General features: G+C 39.9%; 2 protein-coding genes across 3 annotated transcripts in view; one reads left to right on the plus strand and one right to left on the minus strand.

Moving 5' to 3' along the window:
* Positions 1-23,665, minus strand: part of Pard6g (par-6 family cell polarity regulator gamma) — a 1,244,350-nt gene that overhangs the window by 482,495 nt on the left and 738,190 nt on the right. The window lies entirely within an intron of this gene.
* Atp9b (ATPase phospholipid transporting 9B (putative)) overlaps positions 1-23,665 on the plus strand; it is a 166,331-nt gene that overhangs the window by 4,748 nt on the left and 137,918 nt on the right. For both annotated transcript variants that reach the window (XM_051202233.1, XM_051202234.1), the window contains exons 2-5: positions 4,303-4,476; positions 6,786-6,936; positions 10,024-10,137; positions 17,145-17,253. In XM_051202233.1, coding sequence (XP_051058190.1) covers positions 4,303-4,476; positions 6,786-6,936; positions 10,024-10,137; positions 17,145-17,253 — 548 coding nt within the window. The remainder of the gene's footprint in view (positions 1-4,302; positions 4,477-6,785; positions 6,937-10,023; positions 10,138-17,144; positions 17,254-23,665) is intronic.

Consider the following 23,665-nt stretch of genomic DNA (forward strand, 5'->3'; position numbering starts at 1 on the left):
TGTAGTGTACTTAGCTTAACAGAGGTCCTACATGGCGTCATGCTTGGTGGCAGTGAGGGCAGACGTGTCACCCTACACTGTTGCTTGTAGCCTCAGGAGTTCTTGCAGGGACCTCTACATAGAAGTCAGACAAGAATTTCAGGCCAAGCCAGTATGAAGTGGAGTCAGACATTAGGTTTAAACACAGAGTTGAGCTAGGCATTTAATTTAGAACAGGAGACAGGTCTAAAAAGAGCTCGGGGCCAGGGCCAGGGCCAGGGCCAGGCACACGCCTTTAATCCCATCACCTAGGAGATACAGGCAGCCTGGCCTCTGAATTCCAGGGCAGCCTGGCCTACATAGCGAGACACTGTGAAAACATAGTTTGGGGCCAGTGAGGGTCTCCTCAGGGTTAAGTTCTTACTGTGCAAGCCTGAGGAGATGGATGGAGAATACCAGTTCCTAGAAGTTGCCCTCTGACCTCCACATGTCTACAGACATGTATACACATGTATAATAATAAACAGGAAATTGAAGAGGGCAGTATTACATGTCCTGAAGTGGGCATGAGCTTCTCAAAAGTCTTAATCAAGTTTCTCAAGAAAAGCTATCCACATGATTTTTGTGGTTTTTGAAATTATTTTATTGTAAGAAATTAAAAGGTTTGGTAAAAAGTAAGTTTTGGTAAAGTATCCAAGGAATCTTAATTTAGGGACTGAGATCATGGGCTGGGATGTGGCTTGGTGAAACCGAAGCCCAGGTTTCTGTCTCCATCACTGTTGAAACCGTGGGCTGCACAGTTCCCTGTTGGTGTGCACTAGTAATTCCAGCACTTGAGGTACGGAGACAAGTACAGGAGATGCAAGAGCATTCTCAGCTACATAGTGAGTTGGATGCCAGAGTGGGCTGCATGAGACCCTGTCTTAAAAACATCACTCTCCCCATCTAAAACCCAGACAAAAGGATGAGATCATAAGGCGGTTTCTGAGGTGCGCTGCTAGTCTATAGACTCATAAGATAAAAGCGTAGGTCACAGAGGTCAGAGGAATATTCTTATTTATAAACAGGTCATAAGGAAACTCAGACATGTTCTTAACTGATGACAAGGTTCATGATCTTGTTTGGGAGACACTCTTGATTCCCAGTCAGCAAGGGTGAGGGGCCCCTTTTCTCATGATTCTTCTGTTTTCTCTGTTTTTTCCTCCTCTACCAACAATATGATAGCTCATTTTGTATGTGTGCATGTGTCATTTTGCATGCATGAGTGCTTTGTCTGTCTGTTCTTGTATGTGTACCATGTATGTCTTGATGCCAACAGAAGCTAGAAGAGGGTGTCAGACTTCAGGAACTGGAGTTGATGGGCTACTGTGTGAGTGCTAGGGCCTGAACCTGGGTCCTCTGCAAGAGCAACAGTGCTCTTAACTAGTGAGCCACCACTTCAGCCCTCCATCGTGTAATATTTATTTATTTATTTGTGATAATTTTTAAATTGGAAACAAGAGTTTTACATGTCAATCCCAGTTCCCTCACCTTCCCATCCTCCCCTGTCCCCCTGCCCCAACCCCCATCCTATCCCCTTGCTGCTCCTCAGGAAGCAGACTTCCATGGGGAGCCTTCTAAGGCTGTCACATCATTTGGGGCAGGGCCCAGGCCCTCCCCCATGTGTCTAGGCTGAGGGACTATCCCTCCATGTGGAATGGGCTCCCAAAGTCCATTTGTGTACTAGGGATAAACACTGAACTAGTTCTTTGCTCATGGGTATTAAAACCTTTTCTATTTCCTTGATTCCTCTTTCTAATAGTCAGTCAGTTATGGTTATCTCTGTAGGTAAATTTCTGCAATTGTTTAATTCCATGGATAATTTGAACCTGCAATTACAGTAGCTATATATTACTGTGTAGTAACATGAAGACTTACAGTACATCTACATGAATGTTCACTACTCTTGCCAGCGATGAAGAAAGTCTATCCAAGAGTGTTGGTATGCTGTACTTAAGAATTCATTTTCTAAATGGCATGTAATGGTACATGTCTAATCCCACCACTCAGGAGGCTGGGGTAGTAAGGTCTCAAGTGAATTTTAGGCCAGCCTGATCTGTATGGTGAGGCCCTATGTCAGATAGCAACAGCAGAAGAAATACTTCGTCTGCTTGACACACAGGGCAAGGCACACCTTTAAAGCTTAGAGCGTCTGATGAATATTGATAGTTTGAAATGAGACTAAAATCCTTTCTGGTGCTTCCCTGGCACTGTGTGTCTTGTCCATCTCTTTGTATAAACATGGAGAGAACGGTTTTTGGAATAGTGTGGTTTTGTCAGTTTTTCATATCTAAAGATGCCTTTCTAGCACTCACACGTTGCTGCTCAGTGCCTCTCCCTCCCTTACCTTCAAGATCTCTGCTCTCTGGGCTTCCAGGCCTTCCGTGGCGACTGTGTTCCAGCACTTGGGGGTACACTGCTTTTGTTTTCCTTCTTAGGACTGTGATGGAAACAGTTTGAGGAAGGGAGGGTGTGTTTTGGCCCTGCCTGCAGTCTGTCCTCGCTGGGAAAGAGGAGTGGGAGGCTCCTGGCCACATTGAGTCCACAGTCACTGAGCAGAGCTTGTGTTCTGGTTATTCACCCTGGGGCCTCAGCTATGGGATGGGTGCACACACTTTGAGAATGGGTTTTCCCTCGAAACCTCCCTCGAAACATTCCTCTCATGGATCTAGGCAGAGGAGGGTCTAACTGCCTTCAGGTTGACGGCTAAGATCGCCGGCAGAGGTGGCTTGCTGGGTGTGCTCCCTTTCTGGATCGCTCCCTCTGTAAGTAACTCTTTTGTCCCGTGTGCTGGCAGGCTTACCGTGAGCAGGGCATGCGTGCGTGTTTAATGCTGTGTGCTCATTGCCTGGCACAGGTGTGGCCCACCTGGGCACTGGATTGTCTAGTGCACAAGTGCTAATGTGCTTAGACACACCTGTGTTGAGTTTAGCTGTACTCCTTTGTGGGTTGCCTTGGCTCATTTGTCATCTGAAATGTTTGATATATTTTGTGTTGAGAACTGTCTTGTCCCCAACCGTCCCCTGTCCTTCTTCAGTACTCAGAGTACAGATGGCTGGCCTGGTGCCTGGTGCCTGGCAGAGGTCAGGTCAACACTTGGTTTACCATTGTCATGAGGCTTATCTATTCTCCATGGCTTTGTAATTAAAGAAACCCTCAGGAGGTCTTTTGATTCTGCTTTGTGATGTAAGAGACAGACATATACTCTGTATCAATGGTTCTCCACCTTCCTATGCCTCAGCCCTCTAATACAGTTACTCAAGTTGTGGTGACCCCAACCATAAAATTATTTTTGTTGCTACTTCATAACTTTAATTTTGCTACTGTTAGGCATCATAATGTAAATATCTGATATGCAGGATATCTGATATGAAACTTTGTTTTAATAAGAGAACATGCAGTTTTTATCTGATTCACCTCGTGCCATAATACTTTCCCACTCCATACGTTTTTCTGCAGGTTTCATTTTTCTTTTACAGTTGAAGTGTGTCCCATGTGGACACATGCATACTGATTTCTGTGATAGCAGAAACCTCCACCCCCCACACACACACACACTGTTCACACCATTTGTTACATCATCTTTTCTTACGCCATTCTGACTGCAGTGAGATGGGAACTTGAAGAAATTTTGAATGACTAGCAGTGTTGAATATTTTTAAAAGTACATACAGGGCATTTGTGTTCTGCATTTGAAGATGACGTGTTTGTTTTGCCACCTGGCAGAGCCCCCCCCCCCCACTTCTCTATATGGTCTATAGACAACCCTGTCTGTAGTGCACCTGGCAAAAGCAAGCTCACCCTGTAGGTGTGTTCACTGCTGATTGCTTTTCTCGGCTGAGCAGAAACTTTCACGGTTTCATATTCTCATTTATTATTCTTGAGGCCGTTTCCCTTGTTATTAGAGACAATTCAGACAGTACTTGCCTATTTCTCTGAAGAGAGAGACAGCGTGACCAAGGGCGACTTAGAAAAGGAAGCATTTGGGGTTTAATTAGTGGAGGGTGAGCCCATGACCACTAGGGAGGAGTGGGGAGAGGGTGGGGAGGACGGGGAGAGAGTATGGGCTTTTGAATCCAACTTCCAGTGACACACCTTTTCCAACAAGGCCACCCCTCCTGATCCTTCCCAGAACAGTTCAGTCAACAATGGGAAAAGCATTAGATGTGAGCTTTTGGCTGCCATCCTCATTCAAACCACCACAGGCGATTGGTAAAATTTGGCCAGAAACTGTGCCAGGGAAGCATACTACCAAGACTGCTGAGCTCTCTGCTTTTCCTCCAGGTGCCAGCTGGAGGATGAGTCTGCCCATTTGGATGAAATGCCACTGATGATGTCTGAAGAAGGCTTTGAGAATGATGAGAGTGATTACCACACGTTACCTCGAGCTAGGATAACTCGGAGAAAAAGGGGACTAGAGTGGTTTGTCTGTGGTGGATGGAAGTTCCTCTGTACCAGGTTCGTCATGTGTCGCCACCTGATTATCATGTGCACAAACAGTCTGTGTAGACGTTTGCCTGCTAGCATATTTGTTAACATGTAGACATATGTTGGTATGAAAACTAAAGAAAATGGCATCCGTCGTCGTGGAGTGTACTAACACTAATCCACATCAGAGAATGCTGTTCTGAAAGGGAAAACACAATTTATTTCCAGCTTTGAATGTTCGTCTCTTTGATTTCTGAATGCCAAGTATTCTTCCATTCAGAATTATTGCAGCTGCTTAGGATGGTTCTTATAGCCGATGTTTAAAATTAATTGCAGGAAGAAAATTTTAGTGAATATTTCAACACAATTAGATCAGAACTAAGACTAGTGAGTTTAAAAGTTTTATTTTCAATATATCATTGCTTGTATACCCTGTGCGTAATTAAGGCTGATTTAAAAATTACTGTTAGTATCGGGCTGAGTAGACACTTCATGACTCAAAACTGGATTTTTCAGATTTGTTAATTGGCAACATTTCCAGCCTGAAGACTTAGAAACGTCTTGCAGAAATGGCTGTGATTGTTACTTTTCCAGTTTTTAATTTCTCCGTGTGAGTGAATCAGCTTCCCGTTGCCTGCCATGAGGGACATTGATATAATGATGTATCTGTTCCTCTGATCGGAGCTGATGATCTTTCTCATGAGACTTACATTTCACTTGTTATCACAAATCACCTGTCCCTGGAAAATTGGAGCCAGGAATGCATTTCCATATGAAGGGAGGAGAAGAGGGTATCAGGTGCTGGGATTATTCCTGTCTAAGTGGCTTTGAGTTAATCTGTGAAACATTTGGGGTGCAGAAGCACGGGAAAATGCTCATCTTGTAAGATGACATGAATACCCTGTTGTTTTGGTCATGGTAACCAAAGATACTTGCAGTTAGATATAAATAATAGTCTAATTTGTAGGAGATAATGAAAAAGAAGTGATCTATATTTTGAGGATTATTTAATCATGAATAAAGTTCTAAAAGATAGATTCTTAATATGTAAATATATTTTATTTAATGCTTGAACACTGCTTTGATTGTGGAGGCATTTATGAAAAAGCTGATCTTAAAACATGGTAAAGACAAGTATAATTTATATTACTGGATTTACTTACTAGATTTGACGCCATAAGACATTGTATAAATCTGAAAGTATTCTTTGTGTAATCAGTAATTTAGAATACATAGAAGCGTTATCAAGGAAATACCCAGTTACTTCTTCTAGAGACCCCCCTCTCCTACCCCCTCTTTCTCTTTGTTTTTCTGAGACAGAGTTTCACTGTGTAGCTCTGGGTGTCCTGGAACTCACTCCATAGACCAGGCTGGCCTCGAACTCACAAATTTCTCCCGCTTCTGCCACCTGAGTGCTGGCATTAAAGGTGTGTGCCACCACCCCCCTTGAGACTTCTCTTTTGTCGTCCCTCTTATTTTTTAGTGTTTTCTGACGTTTTGCTTATATTACTTTGCCCTGGAAAATTCCCCATAATTTAATTTTTTTCCGTCATCTAGAAGTCAGTAAGGGTCACATCCACTTTTTAGTGGAGTTAGGGTTCCACACTGTGGTCAAGCTGTCTGGGAAGGCACTGTGATACACAGTCTGCCTTCTTTTTTGGTGTCAGTCTCTGTCTCAGCCTCTGAAGTCTAGGATGTAAGTGGGACTTTCCACACCCAGCTTTCCCCTGAGCATGCAGCATGCAGCCCATCATGAGTGCATTTCTCGTTCAGTTCTGTGTAGTAGTGTGCACTTCATAGTTTATCCCTAACTAAGAAATTCTGTTCGTACACTGTGACATTATTGGCAATAACACATCTCCTAAATTTGTAATGTATTTTTCAAAGGCTTAGCTTTGTGGATTTGCTGTTTTAACTTGGATCTCTGTCTCTGTATATTTGTATAGCAGATTAATTATTTATTGCAGAACAAAACTTTGTAACAGTGCATTTCTGATGAATTACTGCTGAATTTTGAATGCTGGAAAGAAGTGTGTTCATAAGTAGCAGTATTCGCTTGAGGAATGTGACCCATAATTGGTTTGTTTATAAAATGTCCATCTTTTGGCCACTGGATTCTGTATTGGACTGTGAGGTCTTGTATCAGATTCAAGGTTCAAGAATCATGACTTTGTAATAGGGTGTTAAAAAGTACCTGGTAATGACAGATTGTCCTTAGACAGTGGCTACAACATTAGATAAGGAATACAGTCAATCAGTATTGATTCTAAGTATGTGGAATTAATTTAGACCTTTAAAAAAGGCATATCCCATGTATGTATATCTTTTGTTTGGTGCAGTTGCTGTGATTGGCTGATAAACGTCTGCCAAAGAAAGAAAGAACTGAAACCTCGAACAGTATGGCTTGGATGTCCAGAGAAGTGTGAAGAAAAGCATCCTAGGAATGCTATAAAAAATCAGAAATACAATGTGTTTACCTTTATTCCTGGGGTAAGATGATTCTGTCTTCAATGTCAGTTGTGTGTCTGGGCTTGCTACTTTCCTTTGCCTCTGGAAGACACTTAGAGACTCTGGATGCTGATGTCACTGTCTATCCATGCCAGCAGCAACTTCCCGTTTCCCACCTTCCCATTCAAGTGATTACTCAAGACTTCCTTTGTGTTTTCCTGGCTCTATCTACTTGAGAAAATGTACTGTTTGATTATTGCTTTCAGTTCTTGATAAACATTTATGTTACTGAAGTATAAAAGTATGGAAACACTAGAGGAAAGGTAAATAAATGATCAGGAAACACATTATAATTCGGGAATACTTGAAATTTAAGAATATAATGTTGAAGTCTGCCAAGGAATTTATAAAGGTACACAGTTTGCTCACATTAATGAAATATTTCTATGCATTTATTTATAGATGCCCTTTCTATATCAATCTGTTAACCTCAGGCCTTGTTACAGTGTTAGCTTATTAGTTATGTGTAATTGAATATATTGTTAAATGTAAATACTGAAGTTTAAGTATCTTAATACTTTTTGTTACTAATTCTTTTGATTAAATTATAAAACTGGGTTTACTATGAATTTGAAATAGTGGATTAATCTTTGATTTCCTATTTTAATAGGTTCCTGTTTCTTTATGAATCTAAAGGCAGCTGATATGAATTATGAGTCTTTCATTTTACAGGAATTTGTTTTTTTTTCTAATCATTGATTCTTTTTTAGCAGATAGATCAACATGGTTGATCTGTAAAAAATCTCAATCATGTATCTTATATTTCTGTAACAAAAATGTTGGCACGTTTAGTTCTTACACTCTGTCTTGTAAGAAAAGGTCTTGATTATGTGGAATAAAAGTTGTTTTATTCAAGTATCTATGCTGACTGACCATAATGGTCCTCCCCACTCTGTCCCCAACCATTCATTAATAGGCTTGATATCTAATGTGCTTCTTTATTAAAACATGGCTAATGACTCCATAATTTAAAAAAGTGATCTTTTATCAGGACAGTAAAATGTAAACCATTTTTTGGTCACATAAATGTTTTCATTTTTATTGAACAAAGTCACTGTTTTCTCCTTAAGAATAAAGTATTAAATACAAAGTGTCTAAGAATGATGCATTGTCACCAACCTCACTGAGTACATTTTAAAGTACTGGTCATAGTTAAAGCCAGTAGTGTGGCTGAGCTTTGAGGAGTGTACATTCCCACAGCCGCTTGCACTCTGGGAATACCTGTTGACAGTTTGCACAGCGCTTGCTCACTGTGAGCCTGAGTTTCTTCTTCATCAAGTCCCTGGAATTAGTCTTTTCATCTAAAACGTAGTTTTTCGAAACATTTAGTAATTACACAGTAGGAATTCTGTGCCATTTTTAGCACAAATGGCAATTTCTGAATTGCTAATAGATATAATTTGTGCTGAGATCTTACAGAAATTGCTGAAGAAAAAGAGCTTTCTTTCCTGCTGAGATTAATTTATGAAATAATTCAAAACATTTTTAGACAGCAATTGAGCATGATTATGGATATAAACATATTGTGAGTGTGACTGTTTTTGTTGCACACAGAATTGTATGATGATGGCAGGTAACTTCAGTATGTACACCTGGTTCTGGCTCTTTAAGCCAACAGTAACCATTCAACCCATTGTTCTCTTGGTGAAATAGCTGTCTTCCACCTTGGACAAGTCATGGCTTCTAAGGAGATATTTGATTTATACTTTACAATTTTGCAAGCTTAACTGAAAATACTGTTATTTGAATTCTTTCTTTTTTTTCTTTTTGGTTTTTTGATACAGGATCTCTGTATGTACCCCTGGCCACCCTAGAGCTTACTATGTAGATCAGGCTGGCCCCCAGTTTGCTTGCAGAGATCTGCCTGCCTCTGTGTCCTGAGCACTGGGGTTAAAGGCATGTACAACTGTGCATAGCTAAAATTATTTTTTGTTAACATAACTCGAATCACTTCTTTTAAAAGTTATGTTTTAGTTTTTGTTTTTCTTTCTTTTGCAATGTTGTGATTAAACCCAGGCCCTCATGTATGCTGGCCTACCTCTGAGATACTGTCTTCAGCTCTAGCTCTAAAATCCTTGAATTAAAAATAGCGGGGGAAAAAGCAAAACCTTTCAGTTTTAGCAATTGTAGAATGTATTAAATATTGAAATTTATTTCATATGTGAAAGTAATTGAAAAATCAGGCACTGACAGATGGCAAGGAGTGTGTAGACTGCTGTCTCCCTGAAACTGGTCTGTTATTCATACGTGTCCATTCTGTGCTGAGAGCTAGTGAGGTCCCAGCAGTCATGCTTGAACCCATTGGCTTCTTCACTCCTTGTTTGTAAAGCTCAGCGTCCTTGCTGAAAAGCACACTGCTATTATGTTTTACACACACACGCACGCACGCACGCACACACTCATGCACGTACTCACACACGCCCGTGTGCACATACACACTCGCATGCACACACATACACACTCACATGCACGCACACACATTCTCACATGCACACTCACATGAGCACACGCACACACACACTCACACATGCTCACACACGCCCGTGCACACATACACACTCTCACATGCACACATACTCGCATGTGCACACACACTCACATGCACACACATGCGCACACATGAGCATACACTCACGTGAGCACACATACTCTCACATGCACACACACTTACATGCGGGCATACACGCACACACACACTTTTTTCCATGTTTCATAACTCTTGGGTTTTAGGCTTTTTTTGGTAAGAGCTTCCTCGTTAGTACTCAGGTATTATCTGTGTTCTCATTAACTTGCCTAAAGCAGAAGGGTGTCACCTACTGTGATGTGGGAACATTTTACAGTTCGTGCAAAAAGAAGTGTACTTCTAATATAGTTGAAAGTCCGAATTATCTTTAAAATGTTATCTTACAGTTGGGGCAGGCTTAGCATACCTTTGGAAGTCAATGTCAGAAGTAATTAATTTACTCTGACTGATGGAAATGTGCTTGCATGCTTTACTGAGTTTAACTGACCGAAGTATTAATACCTTTTTCTTGAAGGAATTGTGCTAATTTATTTATTCCTTTTTAGGTTTTGTATGAACAATTCAAGTTTTTCTTGAATCTCTATTTTCTGGTCGTGTCCTGTTCACAGTTTGTACCAGCTCTGAAGATTGGCTACCTCTACACCTACTGGGCTCCTCTGGTAAAATACTTCTATAGCTATGCTGTTACTTAATATTTAGCATATAATTTTCATAGTTGAGATGGGTTTGGCCCACTTCTTTGTATCTAGCACTACTACAGACAGCATTGATCCTAAGAACAAAGCTAGCCAAAGTCCTGTCCTAATGGAACTTGAATTGTCAGGAAGAAGATAGTCTAAAAGCAGATACTGGTCTAGGTCAGAGAATAAGTGTATAAACTTGCAATTAATAGTGAAAATGTAAAACCCTAAGCAAAACTTCATAGTTTTAGAATGGTCATTCTAATTATATTTCACTGAGAGGTAGCATTTGGGACTGGGCAAATGTTTGAATGACTACCTTAATCTGATGGTTTTTTTTTTTTTTTTGTGAGTTTGTTATAATAAAGTGATTTTTAATAACAAAAATATTGAGCCTATCTTATAATTCTGAAATAAATTCTATATGGTTAAATTTTAAAAAGCTGTTTTTTCTTTGGTGAGTTTATAATTAAAGAGCCAACAGCATACCAGAAGTCTGTTTCTTAGATTTGAAGATGAACAATGTGCTTACTAAATCTTCTAGAGGTCTGGTAAATCAGCACAAGCTTCATCAGTGGTTTTTCTTATCTCTCAGATACAAGCTTTGCTACTGTATAATCAAGGAACAGGAGAAAACTCCATAAAGATAGCTAATTCTCAGATCTAAATGTGACCACAAAATTCAAGTCTTAAAAGAAGTAAGACAAAAGGGTTCTGTAGGCAGAGTTTTCCTGTCCCAACCGCCTGCCCCAGGCAACCAGCAGCTGCTTCCCAAGTAACTGACTTGGGTGTGTAATGTAAGTTATAAACACTCAGCTCATAGCGCAGGCTTATTACTAGCTAACCCTTAACATTTAAATCAACCCATGTTTCTTCTCTGTGCTTGGTCACATGGCTCATGACTTGTTACCTCATTTTGTACATATCTTGCTTCCTTGGTGGCTGGCTGGCTGGCGTGTCCCCTGACCCAGTCCTCCTTCCTCCCAGCCTTCTGGATTTGGCTCGATTTGGCTGTCCCACCTACACTGATTGCCTGGCTACCAGCCAATCTGCGTTTTGTTAAACCAATTGGAGTGACACATCTTTACGATGTACAAAGGGAGTATTCCACAGTAGACTTTTCTTTCCCACCCCTTACATGCATGCATAATGAACTAGTTTCATGTTAAAAATACATATCTAAATACAATTAGTCTTACATGCCAAACAATTAAGCATTTTAAAAACAAACCTATACCTGAAGTCAAGCTAACAAACTTAAAATGAGACCAGAACTGGCAATGAGTACATACATGAAAACAAGGAAGTTGCCTTGGTGTATAGTATATTCTCTGCATGCATAAGCACATGTGCACACACACATATGCTCGTGGGTATACTCATGTACACACACACGCACACTCATTTCAACCCTGGGCAAATTACCAACTTCATGAAAAAACCAAAATTCTTCATGAAATATCCAAATAAAGGCATTTGCACCCTTTTCTCTAGAGAGACCATTGGGAGACGGGGAGGCTTATCTCTATGACTTGAAGCCACCCTCGTCTATGGAGGGCATTTCAGACCAGCCAAGAAAGGGTACATAGTGTAACCTTATCAATAAAAAATAGATTAAAATTCCTGGTGAAACCAGGGTTGATAATAATGACAAAGGGCAAAAGCAAAATATGGCTAAATATTACATTACTTCAGAGTTTAGGAATTTGTATTCTCAAACTGTCATTTTTTAACTTAAATTTCAATCCAAACTACAAATAATATTTAAATGATGAATATAAGAAACTAATAGAAAAAGAGGCAAGAAATAAACCCATTAAAATCATAAATATGGTTGTATTTAGTATTAGCAAAAACTTAATTCTTTTTAAAATTTTTCTTTAATGCTATATTGCCTTCATAAAAAAAAAAAAAAATATGGTGATACGGACCTTAATACTACCACTGGGAGACAGAGGCAGGCAGATAGGTCACTGTGAGGTTGAGACTTGCACAGTCTACAGGCTGAGTTACAGGCCACCCAGGGCTACATAGAGCAGCCCTCTCAAAAATAAAAAGTAAAACTTTAAAAATGAATTCTGAGAAAGAACGTAGCACACATGTTTTCCTAATGTACAAAAGGAATTATGAAGAAACAGATTATTAATTACAGCAATCTCTAATAGTTAAAAATTAGAAACAACCTATTAAGAGAGTGGATATGTAAGTTACAATGTAATCTTATTAAAAATATATAGAGAAAGATGAAATCTACGTTAAACCAGATCAACATGCTGCAATAGGGCACATACTAAGGTTACTTTCACACAGTGTTTTTAAAGAATGCAAGACAATAGTGTACACTATGTTAATGATATGTTCCCGAGTCCCAAAAGTTATTATGAAATGCAGAAACTTAAAATCTTACAATCAGTTCAATGACTACCTCTATGGATCTACAGTACAACTTCCAGGACGGCCAGGGCTATGCGGAGAAAGCTTGTCTAAAAACAAAACAAAACAAAAAAAAACAAACAAACAAAAAAAGAAAACAGTTTTCTATGGGTTGATAATAAAATGTAGTAAAATAAAACAAAAACGAATGTCCTGGTTTGGACAGAGCAAACAAACAAGGAAAAGAACCCAGGAGAAGGCTCAAGAAAAAGACACTCCTTCACACACCAGGGAATCATGTAAAAACACTAACCAGGAAGCCATAATATATATTGTATATATTACATATAATTATAATATATGTTATAATAATATATAAAAAGAAAATAACAATGAAAATAAAATAGATTTAAAAAAAACCCTAAAGACGCTGATACAGCATTGTGAGTTAGGTACCCTCCAAAGATGCCCCTGAGTTCATCTTCTTTTGGGAATCTACTGCTGGGCTTGCAGCCTAAGTGTAAGAGTAGTTTCCGCAGTGAGACCCCGTGGAGGAAACTACACTTTGATTTGCAAGGGTTCTCAGTTGGAGATAGCTCCTGGGTTAGGGCTGGCGGCGTGTGTCCACTTCTTTCAACCAGGACCCACCTGTGCAGACCCGTGCAGGGCCTGTGCATGCTGCCTCAGTCTGTGAGTTCACGTGTGCCTTGGTCCAGGTGATTCAGAGGGCCTGGTTTCATTTGGTGTCCCCTGGCTCTTCCACTCTTTCCTGACTCTTCTTTCTTGGTGACTTGGTGGAGACACACTGTTTAGGGCTGTGTGTGTCAAGGTCTCTCACTACGTGACGTCTGAGGCTGTGAGTCTGTGTTTGACGATGACTGAGGAAGGCACTGATTTACGAGTATGGCAGAATGCCATTACAAGTCATTTTATTGCTAGTTTCCTTTGCTTCTTTTCCTTCCTTCCCTCTATCCCCCCTCTTTTTTTTTTTCTTTTTCTTTTTCTTTTTAAGAACAGTACTATTTTGTCTTACCCTAGGTCTGTGGACTATCTAGTTTTAGGTTGGTTACTCAAGCAGTACCCAATGGGTTCCATTGGCTGGTTACTACACAAACTTTGTGCCGCCATTGCCCTGGCATACCAGGGTCTGTGGCTGAGTCGGTATTCATATTCCTCTTTGGGTACCATTCTTGCACCAAAGACACTAGCACTGTGTGGGCCCTGGCTCAGCCTCTCCGTGTTGATCGGTTGTGTTGACCTTGTCTTCAGCAGTGGGGACTTTCCATCAGTTTGTGAAAAGCAGCCAGTAGTTTTGGCAACAGCCTGGGTTATTTGTGGGGGTTAGAGTTATACCAAGATATTTTATATTACTTGAAGCTATTGTGAAAGGTGGTGTTTCTTTAATTTTTTTTTTTTACTGTCCATTTGTCAGTCATATTTAGGAAGGCTACTGATTTCTATGAGTTAATTTTGTATCTTGCTAAGTTTGCTGAGAGTGCTTACCTGATGAAGGCATTTCTGAGTAGAATTTTTTTGGGTCAGTTGTGTACATTTTCCTATCATGTGCAAATACAGATGCTTTGACTTCTTCCTTCCTAATTTGTATCCCTTGGTCTTTGTCAGTTATCTTACTGCTCTAGCTAAGATGTCAAGCACTATGTTTATTGAATAGATGTGGAGAGAGTGGACACCATGCTTTGTTCCTGATTATACTGGAAGTGCTTTGAGTTTCTGTCCATTTAACTTGATGTTGGCTATGGGCTTGCTATAACCTGCCTTTGTTATGTTTAGGTATGTCCCTTGTATCCCTAATCTCTCCAAGACCTTTATCATGAAGGGGTGTTGGATTTTGTCAAAGGCCTTTTCTGCATCTGATGATATGATCATGTGGTTTTTGTTTTTAGTTTATTTATACGGTTGATTACATTTTTCATTTTACATGTGTTGAACCATCCCTGTATCTCTGGGATGAAGCCTAGTTGATCATGGTGGATGATCTTTTTGGCGTGTTCTTGGATTTGGTTTATAATTATTTTATGGAGAATTTTTGCATCCATTTCATTAGGGAAATTGGTCTGTAATTATCTTTCTTTGATTAGTCTTTATGTAGTTTGGTTATTGAGGGTAACTATGGCCCCCAAAACAAATTGGGCAATGTTCCATCTGTTTCTATTTTGTGAAATAATTTGAGGAGTATTAGCATTAACTCTTCTTTGAAATTCTGGTATAATTCTGTGCTAAAACCATCTGCCCAGGGCTTTTTTTTTTTTTTTTTTTTTTTTTTTTTTATGACTACTTCTATTTGCTCAGGGGTTATAGGTCTGTTGAATTTGCTTATCTGATCTTGATTTAACTTTGGTAAGTGATGTGTATCAAGAAAATTATCCACTTCTACATTTTCCAGTTTGATGGATTATAGGTTTTTAAAGTGTGTCTTTATGATTCTCTGGATTTCCTTAGTATCTGTTATTATGGCCTTCTTTCATTTCTAATTTTATAAATTTGGATATTTTCTCTGCCTTTTTGTTAATTTGGATAAGGATTTGGCAATCTTACTGGTTTTCTCAAAGAACAAACTATTAGTTTGATTCTTTGTATTTTCTGTTTGTTGGTTTCTATGTTGTGGATTTCATTCCTAAGTTGACTACTTCTTGCCATCTTCTCTTTGGGGCCTGCTGTAGCAGGATGTGGGGAGGAGGGCTGGAGACGATTCCTGGGGTGTGCTGCAGATGGAGGCAGAGGTGGTCTGCTGCAGAGCTGGGGGGGAGGGGAGAGGTGAGGATGTGTGGCCAGCCTGCCTCTTCCCTGGCTGGACTCTGCTATTTTCCTGATGGCATCTGCTCTGACTGGGGTCAGGTGGGATTTTAGTGTACTTTTAATTTGCATTTCTCTGATTGCCAGTGAGGCTAAACATTTCTCCATATGCTGTTGTTTCTTGGCCATTTGTGTTTTCATCTTTTGAGAACTGTTTTTAATTTTGCTAGCCAGTTTATCATTTGGGTTGTTTGACTTCTTGATGCTTTTTCCTGTTGTTGTTGTTTGTATATTCTGAAGTTACCACACTGTTTCTTCCATCCAAAATAGTTTTGTTTTCCCAAGCAGGTAGTCAGTGTAGATGAGAAATCACATTCAAAGTGTTATTTTTCCTTTTAAATCTATATTCAATGTGTGGGTGTTTAGATCTGGAGTCACAGGGTGCTGTATGCCACCAGCTGGTTGCTGGGATTGAACCTTGTTCCTGGAAGATCAGTGTTCTGAACTGTCGAGTCTCCTCTCCAGCCTCTAATTTTTCTCTTTAGCTTATATTTTTTATGAAATTTAATTCATTAAGCATTCCATTCACTTGGTTCTTTTCCAACTTTTATTAGAAAGTTTAAATTCATACAGTCAGAACTAACAAAAGATGAAAGGTACCAAGATTAAAGTAAAATTGTTAAAATACAGAATTTTTGAAAAGCAGAGTATTGCAACATCTTCAATAGAATTACTACTCAGGCAGAAATATATGTGGAAGTAAATTTCAGTAATTCCTAAGAGAACATAATCAAGAGTTTATAATTTTTCATAAGTGATTAGATGCTAATAGAATCAATCATGACTTTTTAGCTCTTAAATATAGCATAGATAACCTTTACTGTGATTTAATTGCAGGGTAATTCTCTGCTGAAAGTGATTTTTCTCCCCTGTCACAGGCCCCTCTTTTACTTCCCTGGCATTTCCCCTCCCTCACTCCCACACAGACACTCCTGCATAAAGCCAACAGCTCAGCTACACACGGGAGAGAGCACGCGCCTTCGTTCTTTCTGAGCCTACGTTGTCTCACTTTACGTAATATTTCCCACATCTACGGATTTTCCTGGATGTTGAATAATTTTATTTTTCTCTATGGCTGAATAAAACCCATTGTGCTTATGTTTGCCATATTTCCATTGTCCATCTGTTGGTGGTCATCTAGGCCGAATTTGTTTCCCTGCTATTTTGAATAGAGCAGTGGTAACGTATGTGGAGGTGTTTCTATTGTAAGGCGCAGAGCCTTTGGAAGGAGCCTAGGAGTTGTGTACACGGCTTTACGGAAGTTCTGTTTCTAGCTTATGAGAAGCCTCCACAGATTTCCATAGCGGTTTTAGTTTACATCCCTACCGGCAGTGAGTAAAGTGTTCTTGGTCTCCAGCATTTGCCTTCCCCTCCCCCACTGGGTAGTGTGCCTCTCTACTGTCCCCTGCACAGAAGCCTCTTAACTTCACCAGGTCCCATTTCCTGCTGCTGGAGTACTAAAGTGCTTCCTGAGCCCACACCCTACTTTTCTCTAGCATTTTCAGTTTCAGGTTGAATGTTAAGGGCTTTGGTCCATGTAAAGTTGACTTTTGGCAGAATGAGAGATACAGGTCTAGTTTCGTTCTTCTACATGTGGGTATCCAGTTTTCCTAGCACCAGTTGTTAAGAGAGGCTGCTTTTCCCAGTGAGCCTTCTATGTGTTTTTGTAGTGTTTTTATTTTCATTCATTTTGTGTTTTAGGGAGTAATATAAATTGAAGGGGGAAAAGCACAACTAAATAATAAAGAATTTTCCTCTGCTTTGGTGTTCTGCTTTCTAAAATACTTTTTGTTTTATAGGGCTTTGTCCTGGCTGTTACTATTGCACGAGAAGCGATTGATGAATTTCGACGTTTTCAGCGAGACAAGGAAATGAACTCACAGTTATATAGCAAACTCACAGTAAGAGGTGAGCTGGGGGCTGCTGACCCTCCTACATGCGCTTAGTATGACCATATCAGAGTTAGCACAGGAGGGGGGCATGCTGTCTGTTCTTGAGATCTCATATGACTGCTTTATGTGCTCCAATTTCCTTACGGTATATAATGCTGGAATTTCAGGTAGAGTTTTATTCATTTTCTTGTGTGTGTGTGTGTGTTTGTGTGTGTGTGTGTTGTGCATGTGTGCATATATATTATTTATACATAAACACATGTATGCATACACTCACACAAACGATGTGCTCTGTTAGGATGCTTTATCCGATCTGAAGGAAACCCAGCTGCTATGCGCACATGCTGTGTGTGATGTACAGTAGCACCTTAAAGACGTCTCCTTTTTAAGCACATCCATAGAGGTCAGTGTTCAGAGCATGGCATTCAGTATCTCAAATAAGTGTCGTCATCAGTGTGGGCATGGGTGCGTACACACAGTGCTCCTCACCCCACATTCAGGCCTTTACAAATACTTAGCGCTCATTTCCCTTGTTTTCCAGGCTGTAGTTGAAAAAGGAGCAGTTTGTCGGGAAGAGAGTGGAGCGCCCTGTCAGAAGCAGGGTTTGTGACAGTAGAAAGGAGATGTGACACACTAAAACTGAGTAAAAGAGAGTTATAACCCTGGAGTTCTGTTGAAAAGTAAAATCAGAGTGGATATTATATGTTCTGTCTGTATGTGGGCATATATAATGAATAACTTATCTCAGGTAATCCCCCTAAGCCTTCTGCTTTTAATACTTTAATGAAATATATATATATGTCACTTAAGATTAATTGATTTAAGATTTACTGATAAGTGTTTGCTCTATTCATCAAGTTGTAAAGTCATCACCATATCTAATTTTAGAACATTTTTAGCATCCCCCCCCAGAAAAACCCCAAAATTCACTGGATCACTTCATTTTTTCCTCCTTTTCTTCCACTGAAGTCCTAGGTGACCTCTGCTCTACTTTTCTGTCTCTGGTTTTACCTACGCTGGACATTTGTATGTGTGGAATCGGCCGCGTGGACATTTGTATGTGTGGGATCGGCCGGGTGGACATTTGTATGTGTGGGATTGGCCGGGTGGACATTTGTATGTGAGGTCTTCTGTCACGGGCTTCTTTCCTTTGGCATATTTTCAGGGCTTCTACATGTTGTATCATGAAGTAGTGTTGACAAGTAACATCCCACAGCATGGCATACCACACTTTATCAAGTCAACACTGGGCAATTGAGGGCTTTGTATTCTGTGACTTATGAATAACCAACACTCCTGTGAACACTGTTTACCAGATTTTCATAAATCATTTCCCTTGGTTGTGTCTCAGCACGAAGATTGCTAGACTAGGTGATGACTCTGTTGAGCATTTGGGAAGAACCCCACGCTGTTTTCTAATTGGCTGCATCACTGGCCTTCTTGCCAGCAATGTACGGGCTCTGATTTTGCCATGTCTTCCCCAGTACTTGTTACTTCTACCATGTTTATTGTAGCAGTATGGCTTTTATTTGTATTTGCTAGTTATTGAGATTGAGTGCTTTTGTGTGTTTATTGGCCATTTGTCCTTCAACTGCTTTTTAACTGAGCTGTTGGTCTCTCTGTTGCTGAGTTATAAGCATTCCTTAGCTATCTTGGGTAAGCAGATAGTCTCTCCCATTTTGTGGGCCTGTATTTTCACTTTCTTGATGCATAACCATTTTGTTTGATCTTGTTTGTGCTTTTGACGTTGTAGCAAAGAAATAATTGGCTGACACTGTGATGATTTTTCTTAGAGTAGCTGTAGACTTAGCTCTACATTTAAGTCTGATCCATTTTCATGTACAGTGTGTTATATGGGTTCACATTCGTTTGCATAAATATGAAGTTGTCTGGTACCATATGCTAAATGACTACTGACTGTCTCCTGTATTTTTAAAACAGATGGAATGGGTTGGGGAGATGGCTCAGTCAGTAATGTGCTCACTATCCAAACATGAGGGCCTGAGTTAGGATCCTCAGCACCCACGTCCAAAGCTGGGTACCATGGAGAACACAAGGCAGTCCTTAGAGAGGATGTATGTTTGGGAAACAAGAGAGGCAGATTCCCGAGCTCACTGATACAGCTAGTCTGTGGCCAGTGAGCTCCAGGCATCAGCACAGTCCAGCCGTATCAGTCAGCTCCAAGTTTCGTGAGAGACCCTGCCCCGAAAGTTAAGGTGGAGATCCACTGAGGAAGACGCCCACCATTTACCCTGGCCTCCACCTGTGTGTGCGAGTACTAGAAAAGAAAGCTGTAGGAGAGAGGGCCCTCACACGGCCAGGTAAACTAGGTCTGACTTTATACTGTTTGGAGAACAGTTTTTAGATTCTAGCTTATTGTGAAATTAGTTTTACTTTGGTGTTTATAGTTAAGCAGAGTGTGTTGGTGATTGGAGTGGTGATGTCAGGAAAAATTAGTAAGTGTAGTATGATGTCACCACATAGAGCAGGCAGCTCCATTTGCCTGTCCTTCCGCAGAAACCTCAGGAACCAACTTGGTGGCAACTTTGGAAAGCAGCATGTTTTTTATAGCACCCATAAGATTGCTGACTCCAGATAAAGGCACTGAAGAAAGTGTTGGGAGATTTTTGGTTCTGTTTATGGTTCCTGTGGCTCCAGAACCTCTCCAAATCTGGAAGATGCAGTTGACAGCCTTGTGGAAGAACGGAACTCATTTTGAGGGGTGACTCAAAGCAAGAATCCTTTGTTCATTCTTCTTGGAACACAGGGCAGAAGACCAGAAAAGTAACAAGAATTTCTCATATAGATGTCAAAATTAAGAATAGTCCAAAGTAGCCTGGGACAAAGAATTACTTTAGTGTAGTCAAGTGACAGGCTGCAGACTAAAGGAGGGAAAAATCTTTATGTTATTTGGGTATTAAAAATACCCATTTATACTGGAGAGTTTTGAGTCCGGTGTATAGGCTGAGAGACAGGGAAATGGTCAGAAAAGGCCCGAGAAGTTCTTTGGCCTTTGCTTGACTGTGCTCAGTGCAGGTAGGAAGCGGTGGTGAAGGCAAGAGTTGTGAATGGCCTCATTTGATGTCCTGTCCATATTCAAAGGGGTTTCGCAGCATCGGTTGATGAATGTAAGCTGATGAAGAAGTATAAGAGGACACAGCTGGCAAAGAATACGTGCTTTATAAACCCACTCAACAGACACACTTGCAGCATCAACAAAACAACCGAACTAACTTAGAATGGGGAGGACCATCTGAAACATCGCATTCCCACATTCCTGGTTTCCACTTTCCCACAAAGATTGAGAAGCTGGCAAAGAAACATTCACAAGAGAACTTTGCAGACTCTTTCTGAGTAAGGGCAGATGTTGCACTACAAGACATGAAGTTTAAACCAACTGTCTTACCCCCCAATCAAAAGGCAAGGAAGTGAAGGGAGAAATAGCAGAAAGATGTCAAAAGAATGATATGTGAATATGTAGAGAATGACTGTAAAGATAAAGAATTCTGGAGCTGAGAAATGGCTAACTGATGAAAGAAACTTACCAGAAGGTTTAGGAGCAGATTTGAGTGGCCTGGAACGTCAGTGACCTTGACTCTGTCAGTTGCAACCATCAGGCTGAGGGGCATAAATGAAACACAGAGGAGCAGCTCGTGAGAGGCCTTGCAACAGCACGGTGTACTGACATGTCCACCTTAGAAATCCTCAGAGAGCAGGCTGGGAAATGTCAGCAGGGAAGAGAAATGGCCAGGTCAAAGACTTGAACCTGGGCCTTCAAGATCCAGCTACGCCAGCCAAGAAGGACAAAGAGGAAGAGGTCTGCATGAGGCACAGTCAGCCTGTTGAGACTTGATGACCCAGAGGAAAGCCTCAAAGCAAAGCAGATAGGGTGTACTCAGATCACAGGAAAGAATTAAAACATTCTTAGATAAAATTCCCTGATAACCTTTACATTTTTTGTACTTATGTATGTATGTGTATATGTGTGTGTATGTATATATGTATATATGTGTGTATGTATGTATGTGTGTATGTATGTATGTGTTTATTTATTGTCTTTTTACTTTCTCTTCTTGGTTTTTGTTTGTTTTGTTTTGTTTTTCGAGACAGGATTTCTCTGTGTAGACCTGGCAATCCTGGAAGATCGCTCTGTAGACCAGGCTGACCTGGAACTCACTGACCAGACTGTTCTGGAACTCACAGAGATCTGCCTGCCTCTGCCTCTAGTGCTGGGTTTAAAGGTGTGCTCTAGCACTGACAGGCATCTTTGCTTTCTAACAAGAGACAGAAAGGGAGTAGATTTGGATGGGAGGGGTAGTGAGTAGGATCTTGGAGGAGTTGGTGTAGGGAAATCCATATCATTTTATGAAAAAAATCTATTTTCAATATGAGAGGGAGGGAGAGAGAGAGAAAGAAGAGATATATCTCAAGCAGCCTAATGGAAAGATACCATTAAACTAAAAGAACTCGAAAGTACAGGTTTACAAATGACCATATTAAAGCAGAAGTGATCAAGTATTTTAAAGTTCCACAGTAAATCACATACACTGTTGGTATTGTTTACGTATGCTGGCAGATCCTTGGACACGTGAGGACTTTAAAACATTTATGTAAGAAATAAAAAATGGCTATGAAACATTGTATTGAGAGTAAATTTCAAACTCTGTGCTATTTTATACAGAATGAGGTAGTCTATCCTTTTTAAATACCTTCACAATAATCACTACTTAATAATGATTTAATTTATGTAATACATTATTTTGTGACTGAGTACATTTTCCTAATACCTTATCAGACAGCTTGAAATATATGAGAATAATCCAATATATTACTTAGCCAAATAATAGAAAGTCAGAAAACATTGGCCAGGTTACTTTCTTTTATTTTAAAATTTCCAGTGTGTCATGTGGATTCAGGAAAAAAGTAGATTATCTATAGTTCAAAAACCTCCACACTTATTTAGCAGTTTACTATTTATGTTTTATTATTATAAAATTTCAAAATATAAAATCAACTGCCTTTGAAAACTATGATGCTAACTTTTTGATGGAGAAAGCAAAATCTCATTGTTCATACTAAATAGGAATTAGCCTCTGGAATTCTAAAAGATTTTCTCTTCTTAGCGATGCAGAGCTGTATATTACATCATTTAACTACAGGATTTTATTTTCTCTCTTTTTAAGTGTGTGTATTATTTAAAATGTAAAAAGGCGAAAGGAAGGCAAAGTGAATTGGCTGGCCAGGAGAGAAAGTGAACTGAAAGACAGCATAGGGAAAGTGGCTGAAGGCACCATGGCAACCCTTACAACCCTTACTATTTCACACTTAGCGGTGAGAGCCACAGTGGCTGGGGGACTGGAGTGACCATGTTTGCATTGGTGAAAGGACCGACACTTGTCTAAGTGTTTTTTGCCAATGTTTAGACTTACACTCATGGACTGGGAAGCTATGGTGAGGTTTGTTTTATGTGTAATTCTAAAGAACGTCGCTGTCTGGTGAATAAAAAGTAGTAGTAGCCTTTCTTGGTTTGCTTCATTGAAGAACACAGAAAAATGTAATAGTTAAGATGTCCCATGTACTAAACAAAACAACGCCAGAAATTGTGTTCAGACTTAGCTTCATTAGGAGGTGTTTTGGAAATAAGACTTAATGAGAAGTTGATAGGAGTAGAATTCAGTGATAAATCTGGTTATGTTAATTTTTGGTAAAGCTCCAACTCTGCTGCGGTCAGAATAAAATGAGTGTGAAAGTTGCAAACAAATCTATTGGTGTGATAGAGCTGTGGCTATGAAAGCAGATCCAGAGGGCGTTTGGCTGAGACAGGAGGAGGGAATGATTGGCCTGAGTTTTCAGATAATGTGCTTATCATATTGTATGTAATATTTTGTAGATACTTAAGTATAATACATGCTCATCTCTATTAGTAGCTATTCCAAATCAGATACACAGATAAGAATTTGCTCTAATATGTACATAGAAAAATTATCCATAAGTGGATAATTTCAGTTCTGTGCTATATTGACAGATACTAGTGGCTACGATTGTATGTAACATTTGCTTTACTTTCTCTGTGTGTCTTGTGCCAGTCAACATAATTTGTGGTATTAAGGGTTTGTACATCTCCATAATAATCGGTTTCAGTCACCAAATTATTTTTTTTAGCATTGTTGGTGACCATTGCTAACTCCATTGAGAATTGAAACATTAGCAGAATGTGTGAAGGATCTCCCACATGTGATCCTTACCAGTCACCAAGAGGAAGCCCTTCCTCTTACTAGGGTACATTACCTGTTACTAGGGTACGTACTTACTTGTGTTCAGTAGTTCAGGAACAAGATTGATTGTGTGTGACTGTATATCTGAAATGTAACTTGAATATGAAGAGAGATACATTTCTGGTTTTAATTTCTTTAATTTTGGTTTGTTTT

The sequence above is a fragment of the Phodopus roborovskii genome, unplaced genomic scaffold (genome assembly GCF_943737965.1).
Source record: "Phodopus roborovskii unplaced genomic scaffold, PHOROB, whole genome shotgun sequence".
NCBI classification, from domain to species: domain Eukaryota; kingdom Metazoa; phylum Chordata; class Mammalia; order Rodentia; family Cricetidae; genus Phodopus; species Phodopus roborovskii.